At 36.8% G+C, this 13,297-nt stretch overlaps 1 protein-coding gene across 5 annotated transcripts in view; it reads left to right on the top strand.

Moving 5' to 3' along the window:
- Positions 1-2,967: 2,967 nt before the first annotated feature.
- The window catches only part of LOC108723001 (cytosolic carboxypeptidase 1), a 31,830-nt gene continuing 21,500 nt past the window's right edge, over positions 2,968-13,297 (top strand). For 2 of the 5 annotated variants that reach the window (XM_018448434.1, XM_018448432.1), the window contains exons 1-14: positions 2,968-3,335; positions 5,908-6,056; positions 8,382-8,464; positions 9,018-9,135; positions 9,251-9,393; positions 9,777-9,921; positions 9,997-10,128; positions 10,206-10,349; positions 10,510-10,681; positions 11,010-11,079; positions 11,479-11,654; positions 11,730-12,345; positions 12,518-13,027; positions 13,118-13,296. In XM_018448434.1, coding sequence (XP_018303936.1) covers positions 3,238-3,335; positions 5,908-6,056; positions 8,382-8,464; positions 9,018-9,135; positions 9,251-9,393; positions 9,777-9,921; positions 9,997-10,128; positions 10,206-10,349; positions 10,510-10,681; positions 11,010-11,079; positions 11,479-11,654; positions 11,730-12,345; positions 12,518-13,027; positions 13,118-13,296 — 2,735 coding nt within the window. In that variant the 5' untranslated portion in view covers positions 2,968-3,237. Of the gene's footprint in view, positions 3,368-5,149; positions 5,166-5,907; positions 6,057-8,381; positions 8,465-9,017; positions 9,136-9,250; positions 9,394-9,776; positions 9,922-9,996; positions 10,129-10,205; positions 10,350-10,509; positions 10,682-11,009; positions 11,080-11,478; positions 11,655-11,729; positions 12,346-12,517; positions 13,028-13,117; position 13,297 lie in introns of those variants that run through there. The other 3 variants (XM_018448431.1, XM_018448435.1, XM_018448436.1) reach the window with 3 other exon arrangements.

Genomic DNA, 13,297 nt, shown 5'->3' with positions numbered 1-13,297 from the left:
GATGAAAGAAAAAAAAATTTAGCAGTGATGCAATTTGACTGATGATAAATTATTGTTGATTAGAAAAATGGATAGTGAATATTATAAATAAATGTGCGATTAATCTAATCGAATATTTCTTCTTCTTCTTTGACGTACGTGACTTAAATGTGACATGAGTTCTTTCCACTATGAGATATCTATAAATATTTTTTAACTGATATGAAAAATGGAGTTTTTGATATTTTACCCTTAAGAACGTATCTATTTTTTAAAAATAAATTTAAAATACTGATAATTTTTGTAAACACTTTGAAATTGTTAACCCGCAACGATAATTCATGTGTCACGAATGTCAGATTATACCGTGACCAAACTAAATTTATGTTGTATACTATATAAAATTTGAGATTTCAATCTTATTTTACTTCTATTTTTCACGAATTGAAAAATAGTCCGTTTTATATGAATAATACAGTGTTGTATTTAGTTTAGTAATAATTTTGTAAGTTTCCTCGATTATCATCGAGTCAGGTTTAACAATGTTGCGAGCAAGGAATCTGCAAGCCGTAGCTTCGCTCCGAGAGACTAATTTAAATAATAATTTACATACAACGTTCTACTCTTTTTCTTCATATACGATAATAATAAACGTAATGTTGTACTTTACTTATAGTAAAGCAAATTAAATCATATTAATGCCATCATCAGCAGTAATTACATGTGTAATTATAGCATGTGAAGTCATCGTAAGATTAACCGGATCTCCGCCATGGTGAAAGTCTTCTTCCATCATGATCCTCGCGCTGTTGATCGATTTCGAAAATTTGAGCTTCGCAGGATAGACCAGTCCGGCGAGAGTAGAGCGTGGACCAGTTTGAACCAGAACGTCCTTTCGGCAATCGATAGGGGAGCCTCGTGAGAGCTCGACCGTGCTCGTGGAACTTCGCACGTTCGCTAATCAATCCGCAGGATTGCACGAATTCGCATTCATCAAGTGAGCTTCGTACACTTTACTGTCAGACAGCTTGGTTGCTCTGGTTTGTCGGTTCTGTTCAACACTGGTATGCCAGTCGTCGTTCAACCCGGAGGTCGTGTAATTTTTAGTGTTGGTCATACACGATCGTCGACTACGATGCTGTCCTCGAGAGAGAAGAAGCCTTGAAGAGCAAGTCGCATTTCCTGCTCGATTATGATTGCTTTCTTAACGCTTCCCCTTTCGGCTCAATTCTTAACACGATTCATTTCGATGTGTCTCGTGCCGGTTCGTTTTTGGTAAACTCCACGAATCGTGTCATGTTCCGTTAATAACGCATCATGTGTCGTTTCGTGCGCAATTTTAATGTCTTTATGTCAGGGAACGTGCCGCACGTGAATAAACATGCGCCAATGTGACAGGCGCACGCGAATATCGCACCGCCTGATGCTACCTCTGATTTTATACGATTTTACTTAGTAATTAAATAAATAATCCAAATCTTTTTTCCTGTATGGCATCTTAATTGCATCGAATAGTACATACAGGGAAATTGTTTATTACAAACCGATTTTATGATTGAATTCAACAAAAAAATCAAGAATCTAATTGTAAGTCTGAGTTCCGCAGATTTCATATTCGCTACCCATAGAACATTAGTAATATTACGTCAAGCATCAATATTATATAACGGTAACATTACATCAAGCATCAATATTATTAAATTGTTTGCCAATTTAATTATGATAATACTACTCCAGTTTCGGTTTAAAGCTATGTTTCAAGATTGACAAATTATTTCACAGTTAGTTTGAACTGGAAATTATATGAATTCGTAAGAAATATTATTAGATATATGAAGAACCGTTTTGATTGAATATGGTATTTTTCACTCATGTGTGTGTTTAATCTCGATCTATTTTCACTTAATATTGATTACGTCAATGGCTACGTTCAGCAGAAAAAGCAACTGTTGTATAATTCCTAATATGATCGATTTATACGTTTAAATCTATTAAGGATCTAAAAGCAAGACTAATCGTATTGAAGAATCTTATAACAGTTGCAAAGCTGCTTTCTCTGCTAAATAATGTTATAATTTTCTACTCAACAATGTAACTGTTATGTACGTGTGCTATATTAATTTATATGATTGAATATCAAATTAATATTGATGTTACTGTAATGTTATTGTAATATTACAATACTTGCTCATTTTTTATGCGCTTCTCGTTACCGAAATGAGATGGATCTTTTTAAAATGCCGTTTGGGCATTCAAAAAAAGTTTATCAAGCAAATCTGCCTTAAGTAATTCACGTAGGTTTTAGAAAATTCGAATATTTCTTCAACGTCATAGTACAATACGTAACTAGATAAAATTTTGCAACATGTTCACCTGCTCGTCGTTACTCATTTCCACGTCTTTCGCATTCTAGCGGAACCGATGACGTTTTGGAAGACTAGTAAAGTCGCGGAAGTATTTTTCGTTTTGGCAAACCAAACGCGATGATGATCTTTGATGGCACTCGTTAAATAAACAGCAATTATTTTCTTGAAATTTTGCGCTAGATCCTCACACTGTAAAAGATGCGGAGAGAGATTTCAAAGTCCCAGATGTTTCGCTCTGCCAGTTTTCTATTTTGAAAATTATTCGATTTCGAAAATGCTCATTCATCTTCCAAGAATCAGGTCCAACAAAAAAACATTAATAAATCTATGCAAGTATAGAACAAATCTTATCCTTTGCAAAGAATGCAGGCATGTTCTTTCCTAGTTTAATAAATCGCGTTACTTTGGTCTCTAGAATAGAAAGAGATAAAAGGAAGGAGTTCACACTTTCTTACGTCGAGACTTTGGCGATGCATCGCGGCGCATCGGTCGATGACGCCAGGGTGCTGGAGGACGCGAGGGTGTTATCGCCGGGATAAGAGAAAGGGGGCGCGATTTTCGGGAAGCGGCAGTAACTAAAAATAGACGCGCCCCGCGTGTGTGCGCGCGCGGTCTGCATTTAAACATAGTTTTGGCAGACAGAAACGTCAAACCGCCGTGGAGTGGCGAAGCGTGAGGATCGCTTCACGAATTTCGCGCAGAGAGATCCGCGCTCTCGCCAAGAGCTTGCATCTAGCCGTCAGCGTCGCGTCGAGAAAAACAATTCACAACAGATATCTGTCACTCCGGAAAAGTCCCAAAAAAAATTTTATTCCCGAGAGCCCTTTCTTAAACCAGTCATAACTTATCGAAATTCGGCTTTTGACAAAAGTAAATAGATGGAGGGAGAGTCATGAAAGGTACGTCGGTGAAGTACGACAAGGAGAATCGACGGTCGATGGCGACAATGCGACCAGTCGACGAGAACACGGCCGACGTCCAGCAGGAAGAGTAAAGAGCCTAGAAGACAGAATTGTATTTCTGTGTGTATGTGTGTACGTGCGTGCTCGCCATCTCCATCGCGATTTCCGGTGTCGACGGTTGTACGTACGGTCGCGTACGCTCGGTATACGGTATTTACTTCGATATGCTTTTCTGATCATTGCTATATTTATATAGCGAGGCCAAAGACTTTTTTTTTAATTTTCTTCCCGATATCTGCAGTAGTCGTTAAATAAAATAGATCTGTTTTATGAAAATTTAAAAAATTTAATTACACCGGTAACACACGGATAGTTTTATTTATTCTAATTATAAACCATTACGCTTCTTTAATAGTTTGAATATCTTAGGAGATTTTAAAACACATTTTGTAAATCGATAATAAATTCGGATGAAAAATAATCTGACCTCTCACGTATATTCGCGCTGTGAACGCTGAATTTGTTTCATTCGACATATTCTTTTTTTTCTTTTTATCGAGATTGCATCGACCCGATGTGTATCATTGACATCGCGATTCGTTATACGCTTGAGCTAGCTTTTATGTACCAATTAAGTATAGTATTATCTATCACTATAAGCATGTACATTAATTATTGTTGTTCGGCTCAAAGACATCGAATGTATCGTCATTAAAGGAGCTTACAAAGCTACGCGATGTTCATTTCAGTTTCTCTCTTAATAACCGACGACAAGTAAATTTTACGATTGTTACATCGTTTATATCCTATGAATTCATTCAATTACCGTAGCTTCTCTCATTGACGCACAGATGCAATGCTTAATGCAATAACTCACGCATTTCTTTAACCCTTTGAGAATGTTTATACACTGAAAAAAAATTACTGAACCTTAATATATATTTTTTTGAATAGTACTAACAATAAGCAAACATTTATTTACTGTAAATAAATATTTATTCAATAAAAGAATGATAGTTAAATCCAATAAATAGCTTTTGTATCAAATAAATAAGTTTACATTCAGTAAATATTTATTTAGAACTATTCAAACAAATATTCATTAAAATTTAGTATTTTTTTCGGTATATGTTTCGAACCACACGGTACATTGCAGAAAAGTACACCCATTAAAAAATTTGTCTGTAATCTGCGAATTATCAATAAATATTTTATCACTAAACGTCAATCTTTTTGTTCTTATTTTTATATCTGCCTGCTCTCTCTCTCTCTCTCTCTCTCTCTCTCTCTCTCTCTCTCTCTCGAAGAATTGAAATAGTTTCATGTCAAATATTCCGCATGCCGTCCTCTGCTTTTAGTTGCTTCGCAATTTCACGTAGTTAGGATTAAACGTGAGAAAATTAGACCTTACAAATTTAGAATAGACAGAGCCAAAATCAAAATAATTTTAAGATGTTCTTGATATTGTCGACAATTCCTCATAACGTGGCCAAGTGAAACATGTCATCTCATTTAATATGATATGGTTGCTACCTAGTTAATGCGAAATTGGACGTTTAATTATTCGATAATGAGTTCCTTCTAACCGTCTTTCCCGGAATCGCGGTTCGTGCGAGGACACATCCGTGTCGCAGTTATTTTAGAGCAGCGTCGCGTTTTACCTGATCACGTTAATTAACCTTGGCACCGACGCGCGTCGATTTTCCGATGGTTGACTTTATCTCCCAGCGACATTGACTAACCGACCAACTGATTGTGAATAGTGATTAACAGTTCCTCCGACCGCGTTGGCCGAAAGCCAATGAAGATTCATTGATGTGACGATGTATTGCCGACGATCGCGCGATGCACACCATTGTCCGTCCCGTCGTGACAGAAAGCTATCGCTTTTGCATCTGTCATGGGTAACCTAAAGCAAGTTAGCATCATGATATAAATACATTTATATCATGATTAGCATATTGATAAGAAATACGAAGGGAAAGACGAAATTCGCGATGTCACTTGTGTATATACGAGAAAATAATCGTCAATCATCTTTTTCAGGTATCATAAAGCCGTAATCACCCTACGGGTTGCTGGTTACGGTTTCCATTTGATGGTTCTATTTTAGCCAATCACGATGCAGCTAGTCCGTACTCGATATGTCGTGATTGGCTAAAATAGAATCGTCAACCATCAACCTGTAATGTGATTACTTAAAAGGGCTGCCGCACATACTTTCCGTAGCAATAACCGTAAAACGTAAGAATCAGCCAATCACAATCAAGAGTTATAAAAAATTTTCAACTCTGATTGGCTAATTGAGTGAGACGTAACAAGAGTAGAGATCGTGGTGTAACATACGTTCTCTATTGTGATTGGCCAATCACTGCCTTACGTTTTTCTATGTTTTTCTGGCTTCAGGCAATACAAAATGTTAGCTTACAGCCTTTGTAATTCTTTATCGTTTCACTTGTTATTACAGGCAGAGCTCGATGCTTTTGCCCTTAGCACGCATATCATTTTGATGTGTTTGTTCACTTTGCCGTAGCTGTAGATAGACCTACACTCGAAATCCGGAATGGCTTTTTGCGATTTCCGTGTTATCGATACGCATCGAACGGTCCCTTTTAGAAGAGTAAATGATATTTCGTTGTTTTTTGCAATGCATTGTTTAGTGTGATGTCAGCGGGTAATAAAAGCGCGGATGAGGTCGTGAACGATGCGCTGCTGGAGAAGCTTCGAACTTTCGCGGCTAAACCGCAGGAAGCCGGCGACGCGCTCAGAGCGATCGTGGCCAAGATTCATGCGCGTGTCACGTCATCAGGTATGCAACTCTATCGGAATTCCTCATCTCGCGACTCGATAACTTTGTATTTTAGAAGACATTGTGCCAATTTAACCTTTTTTCTGGGCATTTACTGGCAATAAGGAATTTCTCGATTGTTTACACAATTTCTCTGAATAACATTTTAGAGATTTTTATTTTAATGATATAAAAGAGCTACATTAAGTGTTTTGTATTTTTTAAATTTCTTTATCTCTTTTATCTCTCTGTTTCGATTTTGTAGCGAATCAGCGTTGCAGCAATTTCTCTTCTCATTAGTGTTTCGTATCGCGTGTCGTCCCCATTAAAGATCTCGTACGATATTGCGCGCGAATCGTGGCAATAAAGTTCTAAACGAATCGGAAGGTAGATTGGACACTCCAGGGAGAAATTCGTGCCGGTATATTATTACTCTCGGCCAGCACGAAATCACGGTGGAACTTGCGCGATTTATCATTCTCATGTGATTCCCCCGCAATGGATGGCGAAGAAAATTGGTCGTCACGTTCTGCGCCATCGTATTGTTATTATTGCATTTGCATCGTGCTATTTGTATGAAATTTGATAAAACGTGTATGAACTATACGAAATTTCTAGCGGAAATATCGAACATTCATATCTGACAGATCTGTCGAGACGCAAGTGTGTGATGAAGGAGATATAGGTTCCACAAATGTAAGATTAACTTAATCTCGCTTTAACTTACTATTTATCTTTTTCTATTTTCAAGAATTAGAAAAAAATAGTAAATTAAACCGAGATTAAAGTTAATCTTACATTTGTGGAATCGGGTCATAGGGTGCTTTCCAGCAAGAAACACAGATGACACAGTGAATTATTACATCCTTATTGTTTGCCAATGTTAAATAAAGATGAAATATAATCACTTTGTTACACTGTCTTTTGTTGGAAGACACCACTAAATATAATAATCGTAGTACGTGTGCGTTCTGGGTCATAGCACTTTCGGCCAGCGGTACGACAAAATTGTGCAGTAATGTAAATTCAGGTCATTTTCGACCAACAAGTCGCCAACTTTATGCAGTCGTTTGCTCAGCCATATTCCTAATTTCTAATTTTGCAACAGATTTCCATATGAATAATTTTTATAAACCATTTTAATCTTTAAAAAATTTTTCTTAAGCATGTTGATATTATTAACTTTATTCGATATTTATTATTTACATGTAATTATTGCAAAACGTTATTTTTATACCGTCATGGTTATTAAACATTATAATAAAATTTGATGCTGAGAATAAACCTAATTAAGTAAGAAAAATTCTACATTTGGTCAAAGCGGATCTTAGTACTTAAATATTTCTGATCTGAATTTGTATACATATTCAATTCTGTAAACTGCGCTTCAAAATCTTTTTCAGTCTTGAAACACAATTAAGAACAGAATTAGAGTAGTATTATAACATGACATATTAAATTGACAATTAAATAATATTGATGCTAATCAACATCTTATAAGAATATTAATAATTTGATGTTAATATATGATAACCTTAAAAACTGTTAACAATTTTATTATGGAAAATATTATCTCAGTCGGGATTTGAAACCTATTTATCAAATATTAATTTGTTAATCCGTCCTGGACCTTTGGACAAACAGGTGTGCAAATATGTGCGAACAGCCGATCGCTACTATGTGTTATTTTAAAATAGAAGAACCGCCTGTTAGCCGATTGCATAATCACTGACGACAAAGACCCGTTGGCCGACATCCAGAAAACTATGACTTCAAACGATACACACTCGGATCGCGCCTGTGCGCCAATTTGATAAGGGCCTGGCAATCTTCCTAGTCGATGTTCTCGCGAATCACGGAATTTACTGCGCGGTTGAGTTTTAGTTCGCAGTTAATATTATCTGAAATTTTGCGACATAGTTGGATACCTCTAGTTACTAAATTTTCTGTAGGTCACGTTTCACGTCACCATAGTTGTATTTATCCGTTATCGTGACATCAGAAGCGAAAATTCGTACTTTATTGTATTATCCACGTGCTACATTGCAAATATTTACTCGATGATATTTGTAATTGCAGGGGCATTGGATTATTGCCATTATGTGAATTTTTCATGAACATTGACATTGATTCCAATTGGCACTGTGTCAACTTTGACATAAGAATGTATTGCGCCAATGTTGCGATTCTTGATTTCTCTAACGTACTGCACATTAAGCACGTTAAAGTTTACTTGACATTGGCAAGGCACTAGTATGTCTGGCGCCACGAATAAATTGCGATTTACGAATCCGATTTAAACAAAAACACAGAATAGAACAGAGAATAAAACGATTTATCTTTCAGATCGGCGAATACGCGAGCGCACATTGGAAAAGCTTTGGCGCAAGAATTCCGGTGCGATGGAATCGTTCATTATGACCCTGGAGGTGAATAATTTTTAATTAAAATAATCTTTTAGTCTTGGTCACGTTATCTTTCCTCGCTCCTATTAATTGTAACGTGTAGCGTCTTATCGGTGCTACGGATAAGCTACGATTGTTTCGCGTGTTAATAGCAACCAAGATCGATACGCGTATGTGCGAGAGAGGGAGATAATTACATGTGAGCTTACGATTATTCGATTGGCATATCATTGACAAGATACAGAGCCAAGAGTTTGAGTAACGGTGGTAATTATAGTACTATCTGTGAAATATCGCGTCCATGTCACGTGGTGTCACGCAACACGCATCTTGCATTGTCTGTTCGAGAAAGCCGCGAGGCTCGTAAATTTAAATATCCATGTGTTCCAGATCCCGACAAGTGTCAGAACACGCACATAAAATAATTGCTTGCATATTACTCGCGATTCTTTATAATTACTTTTCGCTATTATCGCAGTAATTTTTATCACTGTTATACTATTCATACAAAAAAAGGAAAAAAGAAATTAATATATTTAAGGAAGAATTGAAATTATTCTTTGAAATTTGTTTTTAGAATTGCAAGGATCACGTTGCTAATTGCAGCATCGCCGGCATACTACATGAATGTATATCGCCCCGAATAATCAAAGGCAAATCCAAGGAGAGAGGGAGCAAGAATAGAAATGCTACAAGTAATGGCAATTATTATAGAAATACATGTTTTATCGAGAATGCCGATTGTGTTAAATTCACGGATTCGATAATGTTTTTCTTGGGATTGAAAGTAATGTGCTTATTCTTTAATAGGAACCAGTAGCCGAATGGCGGTCATTCAACTGATCAACTTAGGTATCACGCAAGTCCTAGTTAAACTTTTAATAAATTTGCAACACGCGGATAGTATCATGAGCGAAGTACTTACTCAAGACATCCTCTGGATTTTGGGACAGGTGATTTTTAAGGACGATACATTGTAATAAGTTCCTTTTTAATTTTATTTTGCAACTAGAACAATTATTTTGTTTGGTTCGCTGCTTCTGCATGAACAGAAGGAAATACTTTTGACACGTTGTATGTCTGCACAGCAGAACTTTTTATCGATCGCACTGCGTATATCTACGAAAATATTTTTCAATTTCCATTTTTCTAGAGTATAGAATTTATTTTGACTATTTCTAACTTTTTACATTGTAATTTTATACATTACACTATAATATTGTTTTTATTCTCAGACGGCATTAAAATCTTTAGATTATGAAATAACAAGAACTTAAAAAAACATGCAATTTTTTAAAATGCCTAGGGAATACAAGTTGTTAAAATATTTTTTTAGGTGGCTCAGAGGGACCAGAAATTTGTGTCAAAAATGAAACTGCTCAACTCCATAAAAGTGTTCCATACGCTGTTAAAACAGCATTACAACAACAGTAAGACGTTATTGCCGCTGTTGTTGATCATCAAGACTCTTGCTAAAAACTGTAAGCAACAGTTTGTTTTATGCATCTGACAATTTGCTTGTGTTCGAGGATAATTAAGTTATTATTCTTTTATAGCTTTTTCCTTGCAAACACTAGTAAAAGATGGTATTACTAGCACTTTGGAGAAAACATTTGTCAGTGTCGGTTATACGCCACATTTGAAACTGAGGACATTATTAGAGTGCTTTAAACATTTAACGACAAATAGTAAGCACGTGTTTACCTATAATGTATTTTATTTTTCATTATTAATTGTTTTAACATTCATAATATTTTACTTCTAGAATTATGCTGTAACAAATTCGTTAAGACGGGAGTGGTGCACCTGCTTATGCGAATTTTCGAGAGATGGGAGAGATTCGATGGGCAAATACGCTTGAAGATTTGTAATTACGCTTTGAATACGCTTCAGCATTTCTGCGTAATAAGTAAGTTTACTAAAAATAGACTCTGTAAAAAGTACTATGAAAGATAGTAGTTGTTTAATTTTATATTTTTATATTATCATTTATGTTATCATATTCTCTATTAATGTTCTTTTGAAAGTCTCCGGTATCACAAGCATATACTTTTTACCTGACATTCTAGAAGCTGGAAGGAAGGCTATCAAGTCGAACAATGGCCTACAGCTACTCTACCGGTTCTGCACGAGTTGTCCAGAGGATAAAGCTTATGACTGCTTGTTGTCGCGTATTTGTGGAATAATCAATCAGTGTCTGGACAAAAAGGAATTACCGGTGCCCGAAATGTCGCCCGCGAGGTGAATGAAACGTTCGAGGTCATCTCGACCAGTATAAACTGTACCTCGTGTGATAATCGTAATATGTTTATTATATTTCAATATTTTCTTGGTACCTTTATATTATAAATATTATATGGGTTGATCACTTTTTGCTACAGAGATCAAGGCAAGTAAATAACGGTAGCTTTCGTTGTAAAATATTATAATATTATTAGTAAAATATTATTAGTAAAATATTATGATTAGTTGAGAATTAATGCATTCAAACGGCGTGATAATGCATTTATGATTACAATTACTATATGTGCATTAAACTTTTAACTGGTTCTCTTTTTTTTGCACGCAGATTTGTTCTGCCCGAAGTGAATGTCAACAGGGCGAACAGCGTTGAAAGCGGTAGCGACATCGACAGCCAGGTGTGTCACTTCTTCATAAAAAGTCGGATTAACATAACACGCTGCGAACGTAATATTTGATGCGTTACACTGATTAAAACAAGCGTTTATTAATAACATTATGCATGTTAAGAAAAAAATTATTCTTTCAACTAAATTCATTTAATTCATCTTTATTTCTTTCGACGAAATATGTGTGTATTTAAGTCAAACATGTTATATTTGATTTAAAGACATATTCTCCAACGAAAGAAAGAAAGACAAACTAAATTAATTTTCTCAAATGAATAGTTCTTCTCAGTGTACTTCCTCTAACAATTCTTGCTTTACGTACATAATACCGCAACATCCAAAACGTCCATAATGTAAAAATTCGTGCTATTAAATGTTCTTGCGACTCGAATATTGATTTCTGTGAAGGCGAACAGCGTGGCTTCGGTTGGTAGACAGTACAGCGATCTTGATTCCGGGGATGACGAGGAGAGTCACGATTCTAGAGATACAATGGATGAGATTCATTTGGGCGATGAGGTAGACGAGAACAAATTTTTTGCCGGAGTTTTTACCTCGCAGAGATCAGAGGAGGATCTTGCTGGGTAGGTGAAATATCATTTTTACAAAGGCACATCGATATCAATTAAAATTACAAACATCTCTCTTTTTTATGTTAGATACTATACGTTCTTCAAGGAGCTGGGAAATTTGCAATCGCAACTACACATTGTCGGATCGACAAACGGCAAACTGATCGATCTTTGTTTGATGGATGACGATCAGATAAATTCGTCGCTCGCGAAAGCGGGAAAGACGAAGACCTCAATCAAGGACTTTTCAAAATCTAACGGTACGATGAAGAATCAATTGGTGAACGGCACGCACAATTTGAGGGTTTTAAAAGACGTGTCTGCAAACGTCACGGATCGACAGGCGTATTGCGTCGTAGCGAGCAGAGTGAGAAGCGTTATAGGTTTTGTCAAGGTCGCCTATCCGGATCTGATTGGCGGCGACGGGCTGGGAAAAGCAGAGCTTCTCAACACTAAGGACAGGAAAGTTTGCCGTGCGAAATTGTTAACCTGCGTGGAACGAGGTCTCCACGCCGCCACCACTATCCAGGAAGTTGTTTATGATCTTGATGCACTCTCAAACTCTGTCTCCTGGGAAACGTCAAACGATGAGTGGCTGTTTGGTAACAGAGACGAGAATAGGATTGGCAAGCGCAACGTGGATACGAAACGATTGCAGTTTGAATCTAGATTTGAAAGCGGCAATCTGAGGAAAGCTATTCAGGTACAGTCGGTCCGCTTCTTGCACTTTATATAATCGATTATGTTCATATTACGTAAGAGACTTCATAGTGACTCGCGGCAATTTCTGCAAGTTAATCCGAGGATATATATGAATTAATTTCTTTCTCGTTAAACTTCCCTACGTTAACATATAACGTCTGCTTTCTCCTTAGATAGGTCCACGAGAATATGATCTTATCTTGACGCCAGATGTCAACAGCGGTTCCAGACATCAATGGTTTTACTTCGAGGTCTCCAACATGGAGGCGAGTGCATACACGTTCAATATAATCAACTGCGAGAAGACGAACTCACAGTTCAATTTTGGTATGAAGCCGATACTGTTCAGCGTTACAGAGGCGCAATGTGGTAGGCCAGGTTGGATAAGAACCGGTGTGGACATTTGTTACTATCGAAATTGTTATCAACGGTCCGTCAAGGGAAAAACGTACTTCACGACATCCTTCACGGTTACGTTTCCGCACGCTTACGATGTTTGTTATCTGGCGTATCATTTTCCGTACACGTACAGTCGGCTGATGACTAATATCTGGAAGTGGACGAAAAGTGTCTGCGCGGCTAACGTATACTTTCGCGCGGAGACCCTTTGCGAGACTTTAAACGGAAATGAGAATCCTGTGCTTACCATTACGTCACCAGATTCCAAGACCAATCCTATACATGTAAGAAATCTCTAAGATGTATAAATCTTCGCATGACAATACGTCGTTTAACACAGCAAATATTTAAAGCTAAATATCATTTCCTTTTAGACACGAAAGATGATATTTTTAACATCCAGAGTACATCCTGGTGAAAGCAACGCTTCTTGGGTGATGCATGGAACCATGGAGGCTCTTCTAAGTGACAATCAGTACGCCAACAGTTTACGTGACGATTATGTGTTCAAAATAATTCCTATGCTAAATATAGAAGGAGTCGTGAATGGTTGG

Source organism: Mycetomoellerius zeteki, unplaced genomic scaffold, assembly GCF_001594055.1.
Source record: "Mycetomoellerius zeteki isolate Tzet28-1 unplaced genomic scaffold, Tzet1.0 scaffold221, whole genome shotgun sequence".
NCBI classification, from domain to species: Eukaryota; Metazoa; Arthropoda; class Insecta; order Hymenoptera; family Formicidae; genus Mycetomoellerius; species Mycetomoellerius zeteki.
The sequence above is the reverse complement of the archived record's forward strand: the minus strand, read 5'-3'. Positions and strand labels throughout refer to the sequence as shown.